The sequence below is a fragment of the Loxodonta africana genome, chromosome 19 (genome assembly GCF_030014295.1).
Source record: "Loxodonta africana isolate mLoxAfr1 chromosome 19, mLoxAfr1.hap2, whole genome shotgun sequence".
NCBI classification, from domain to species: Eukaryota; Metazoa; Chordata; class Mammalia; order Proboscidea; family Elephantidae; genus Loxodonta; species Loxodonta africana.
The window spans coordinates 71,885,211-71,891,210 of record NC_087360.1 but is presented as its reverse complement, the minus strand read 5'-3'; the positions used below and the strand labels follow the sequence as shown (position 1 = coordinate 71,891,210).

General features: G+C 42.0%; 1 protein-coding gene across 2 annotated transcripts in view; it reads right to left on the bottom strand.

The window, feature by feature from the left end:
- Positions 1–1,656: 1,656 nt before the first annotated feature.
- Positions 1,657–6,000, bottom strand: part of MFHAS1 (multifunctional ROCO family signaling regulator 1) — a 109,464-nt gene continuing 105,120 nt past the window's right edge. For both annotated transcript variants that reach the window (XR_775786.3, XM_010592485.3), the window contains one exon: positions 1,657–2,017. Coding sequence is in view for 1 of the 2 variants with exons in the window: in XM_010592485.3 (XP_010590787.2) it covers positions 1,984–2,017 (34 nt within the window). In the remaining variant the exon portion in view is untranslated. The remainder of the gene's footprint in view (positions 2,018–6,000) is intronic.

Below are 6,000 nucleotides of genomic sequence, written 5' to 3'. Positions count from 1 at the left end.
CAAAAGACTGGTCAAAGCTGGTTAACGTGACAGTTTAGGTACCGGCTCATGCCAATTAAAAAAAAATTTTTTTTTTTTTTTTGCCCAACAATTCAACGGTCCATAAAGCAATTACATGTTACCATTCAGATTACACTTCCACACACACGCAGAGAACTGTGACCAAACAAAAACAAAAAACAAAATAATTAACCAGATTCATCTCTTGACTATATTCTAAAAGAAAATGAAAGCTAAAACTTGAGGCACCGCGTTCAAGTATTAAAAAATGCAAAAGCTGCCTGATCACGTGATTTTATGATCATAAGAAATCATACTATCAGTTTCATTGGGGGCTCTGGACTCCGTGACGTTCACTCCGGGGGCATAAAATAGTCTACAAAAACTGATTCGTGATATTTTGCAGCGTGGCCATGTGTGTGTTATTTCTTTCAAAAATGTGTTGAAGCTTTGTATACTGTGGCATTCAAAGAGTCAATACTTTATAAAAGAAGTAAGAGATTAACACCAGCTGACTCACTTTTCTAGTTTTACGTTAGTGAGAAACAGTTTTACACGTTTTCCGATCAACACACAGAGGCGGCAGGTATAAACAGTCCTTTACACTCTTCAGAAGACTGTGATGCTATCAGAGCCTATGCTGTTTGGCCCCATTTAGGAGTAGGATAGAGAGCAATTTATTCCATTTGCTTTTAAAGTTTTACTGCGTGGTCACCTGAAAACAAGGGTTTTGTTAGTTCTTGGCAACAGACCATCCAATCAGGGGCTCTGTTTATAAAAAACCAATGTAGGATTCTGTTCTCCAATTAGAAAACTCGGTATCTTAATATCTGATCCCCAGATATGGAAGACTTTCAAAGTGCTCTGCTAAATTTCAACAATGTTCTAGGAAAAAAAAAAGGTACTTATTAGCAGAGCTCTTTGCATGTGTTATTCAGAACAGCTGACTCCTGATTATCTTAAGCTCTGGAATGACAGGTTTTCCATGGAATCGCTGTCCCCTCTGGATCCTCCTCTGGAGAATTCTAACATCAGGCCTCTGCTACTGAACGGAGGCTCCAGACCATCACGTACCACCACTTGGTGACAACCCACGGCTGTACACAAAACCTGGGCAATGAACAGTTCTGCCAGGCCCAAGCCATATGTGGGGAAAGAAAAGGAAAAATCCTGCTGCCCTGTCCAGGGATTTAGAGGCAGGGACCTGTAATTAAAAGAAGGGGAGGGGATAGCGCCTAAAATGCTTACTGAAGATTCTTGCTGACAGGTTCTTGGCAATCTCTGTGAACGAACATTTAGCCATGGATTCGTGGGCTAATAGTTTTTTTTTTTTTTTTCTAAGAAAAAGGAATAAAGAAATAAAAACAAAAAAAAAGTATGCTAAAATAAGAAATCAGCCCCATCTTGGCACAGTTCTCATGCAGAATATTGCACCCCAGTGTTAACTAACGCTAGAAGCTTCAAACTGTATAAATTTAAATGTATTTGCATATTATAAAAATAAAGATAAACATATACATATCTTACACGAGCTACGGAACAGCAATGAACGTCGGTTGATCCTTCTTTCACATTAACAGAACTGAAATCTCAATGCTCTAAACGCTGTCGCCTGGACTGCAACTATGGCTTATATGTGCGTGGAAAACAAAATCCCTGAGAAGCCATTAGACCTTTTTTTTTTTTTTTCCTTTTCTTTTCTTCAAGTAGCGCTCTCCTTGGAGGACCACAGTTCTGAGGTTCCGGGTGTGAAACATCTGCTCCACATTCTCTCCCACCCTTGCCCTCTCTGCCCCCTCCTCACCACCTCCCCGCTTCTTCAACAAGCCAGGGCTTTGCTCTCTCCTCTGAAAGCACCCTGAACGCTTATTCGCTGGAGGTCAGAGGCTCCCTCGGGGGTGCGGAGGGCTGGCCAGGTACACAGGATGTCCAGGTGAGTTCCGGTATTCTCTTCTCTCCACGGAAATTCCACAGCCACACAAGTCACTGGTTTCTGTGCTTTTCGCCAACGTTCTTCCTATACGGGGAGGTGGGAAGAACGGAAAGAAATGACAAAAGGAACCAAGGAAGATATTCTCAATCATAAAAAAGGAAGCAATAATACAAGTCTATTTATTTATTTAGCACAGATTTTCATTTCTTCTCTAGAATTCCTCATGAAAAGGTAGACAGACGTCAGACTACTGATGTCCCCCCAAAAGAAAGCGTCTACTCGGTAGAAAATTAAGCAAACATTTCTGCGGGTGATGTTGAACTCAGTTCAGATATAAAGAGGGAACCACACTAATTGGCTATGCCACTTATTCTACCATAATTTCAGAGCTTAACTACTTTTCTAATTAAGAACCTGAAACTCCAAACAAAGAACTACTCCTTTCAATAAACCCACATGGGCACACACCAAATAACACTCTAAGTGTAGGAACATGCACTAAAAGGGGAGAATGGATGTCTATCTGGACTAAGATGTTGTTGCCGTTAGGTGCTGTCGAGTCGATTCTGACTCATAGTGACGCTACGTACAACAGAACGAAATGCTGCCTGATTTTCTGCGCCACCCTCACAATTGTTGCTGTGTTTGAGTCTATTGTTGCAGCCACTGTGTCAATCCATCCTGTTGAAGGTATTCCTCTTTTTCACTGACCCTCTGTTTTACCAGGGACTGGTCTCTCCTGACAATATGTTCAAAGTACATGAAATGAAGTCTCACCATCCTCCCTTCTAAGAAGCATTCTGGTTATACTTCTTCCAAGACAGATTTGTTTGTTCTTTTGGCAGTCCATGGTATATTCAATATTCTTGGCCAACACCATAATTTGAAGGTGTCAATTCTTCTTCAGTCTTCCTTATTCATTGTCCAGCTTTCACATGCCTATGAGAAGACTGAAAATACCATGGCTTGGGTCAGGAGCACCTTAGTCCTTCAAGTGACATCTTTGCTTTTTGAACACTTTACAGAGATGTTTTGCAAATTTGCTCAATGCAATGTGTCATTTGATTTCTTGACCGCTGCTTCTATGGGTGTTGGTTGTGGGTCCAAGTAAAATAAAATCCTTGACAACTTCAGTCTTTTCTCCATTTATCATGATGTTGCTTATTGATTCAGTTGTGAGAATTTTTATTTTATGTTGAGGTGTAATCCACAGTGGAGTCTGTAGTCTGATCTTCACCAGTAAGTGCTTCAAGTCCTCATTTTCAGCAAGCAAGGTTGTGTCATCTGTATATCGCAGGTTGTTAATAAGTCTTCCTCCAATCCTGATGCTGTGTTCTTCTTCATATAGTCCACCTTCTCAGATTATTTCCTCAGCATACAGACCGAATAAGTATGGTGAAAGGATACAAGCCCGACACACACCCTTCCTGATTTTAAACCACGCAGTATCCTTTGTTCTGTTTGAACAACTGTCTCTGAGTCTATACACAAGTTCCTCAGGAGCACAATCAAGTGTTCTGGAATTCCCACTCTTCGCAATGTTATCCATAATCTCTTAGGATTCACACAGTTGAACGCCTCTGTGTAGTCAAAGGGGGACTGGTGGTACAGTGGTTACACTCTCAGCTGCAAACAGGAAGGTCAGTGGTTTGAACCCACAAGCCACCCTGCAGGGGAAAGACACGGTAGTCTCCTTCTGTAAAGACTACAGTCTTGGAAACCCTATAGGGCAGTTCCACTCTGTCTTATAGGGTCGCTATAAGTTGGAATCAACTCGACGGCAACGAGTTTTATCTGGACTAAAATAAAGGCAGCGATTTCACTTAAAGTTTTATAAACAGGGTCATCAAACTAAAATCTAGAGGTGGGGGAATATAAAATAATGTCTGCATCCTGAGCTACTTAAATCAAGTGCAAGCAACATTCAGTGGCAGACAAAATGGTTAGAGGAGAAAGTGTGAAAGGTCCCCATCCCTTATTTCAGCTTTCCTACAATGACATGTGACGTGATGTTTTAAAAGTGCTTTGAACATTTAATAAAACATACAATGGAAGGAAAGGAGAAAGGGGTTATGAGCTGCTGTCCTCACCCTATCTCTCCTAAGGCAGCTTGATCTCTTGGAAACTGATAATTCCATAAGAATCAGCCCGGGGCTCGCTGGCACATAATAGTAATAACCACCTCACCAACATGAAGCACCTTCCTTTTCCTAAGACCATACTGCATGCTGGGAACTGTGCCATTCATTGTGGTGCGTTTTGTGATTAATCCTCAACTCAAACCAACCCCGCCAGCTAAGCCCTTTCTTACTGTGCATTTTACAAAGAAGTAAGTGAAGGTCCCAAGAGATTAATAACTTCTGAAATAGTGTGTACCAATGAGTGGCAGAACCAGGGCTTTAACGGGGGTTATCTGACTCCCAAGCAGGCCTGACAGCTATCACAGAGTTGGACTATCTTGGGTCCTAGGGATAGTTTCGCATTTCTATGGCACTCAGCCATGAGGACTTTTTAAAGACCTTTTAATATACTAAACTTATGGGCACAGAAAGTTTTGAAAGTGGCCTCCAATTCAAGTTATAATAATAATAAATCTAGCTGTAAAGAGGATAGCAGTGTAAAATTTCATGTCTGAACCAAGCAGTTAATTCTGGTGTGCGAGTTTTGATCAGTGTGGGAGATGTGCTATGTAAATGTTTTCCTCACTGAATCTAATGAACCTTCAGGAATAGGGAAACGTCTGGCTGTCTGCTCCCCTGAGACAGAGGAAGACTGAGCGTAGGCCCGACCAGAGTCAGAAATGCAGGAATACCTCATCAAGGGCCCCTAGAGGGGATATCCCACTGTTCGAGGGAGAAAAAGGAAAACCAGTTTGCACATTTTCCCACGTAGATGGTAATTCTCATATTTGGTCTCTTACGGAAAGGAAATAGCCGTCAAATCTCCAAACTGCCCCACCTCTCACTGCTTCTCCATCTCATTAAACTCCTCCTCATCCTTCAAGAACCACTTCAAATGCTACTTCCTGGAGCCTCTCCTGATTCTTCCTGGTAGAATTCTTTCTTCTCTGTGCCCACAGGACTCTGTTCATACAATTATCATGGCAGGTATCAGCTTTTAATTGCAACTAGACACAAGGTTGTCTGGTTATTTCCTTGATTCCCATTCTCCCCAAGGAGGCTGCTGGACCCTTTAGGGCAGTGTCTGTCTCATTTGTTTCTGTATCACCTACACCTGACACAGTGTCCCCAAAAAACCAAAAACCCACTGCTGTCAAGTAGATTCCAACTCTGAGCAACCCTACAGGACAGAGCGGAACTGCCCTATAGGGTTTCCAAGGCTGTAAATCTTTACAGAAGAAGACTGCCACGTCTTTCTCCTGTGGAGCTGCTCGTGGTTCAAATCGTCCAGTTTTCAGTTAGCAGCCGAGTGCTTAACCACTGCATCACCAGGGCTCCTGACACAATGCCCAAAAGAGGGCAAATACTCAACAAAGACCTGTTGAACGAATGATGAATATGATGTGATAAAGTCAGGGTAAAAATTTGCCAAGATACTAGAGATCATTACTACAATGGAGGTATTAAAAATTACTAAAGAAATATGAAGGAAAGAGAGACTGATTACAGTTAAAAAGAGCTGGGAATAGTTTCACGAAGGAGTTTGCACAAGGCTTTGGCCAAGACCTTAAGCCTTGAAACCACGCAAGTAGTTAAAAGTTGTGGTAGTCTACCAGATAAATCACGTGTCTTGGGTTTTGACAAGTAAAACCTAGCAAAGCAAAATTTCACAAGAAGAAGGCCCACAAAGGTGAGGTGTCAGGAAGTGATGTTAGAATGAACGAGGAACCACTGAAACAACTGACAACGTTTAGAGGAGCAAGAGATTTGAGAAGAAATCAGAGGCATCTTCACATATCTGAAGGGCTATCAAAACGAAAGATGGGAGGTGCCTCAGAGACAGATGGAGAGAAGTTATGAGGAAGTATTAGAAAAGTTTTTTTTTATTTAAAGCTGTTACTATAGGAACTGGGCCACCCCTATGAGTCAGCGGGGCCCCTGGGTGGT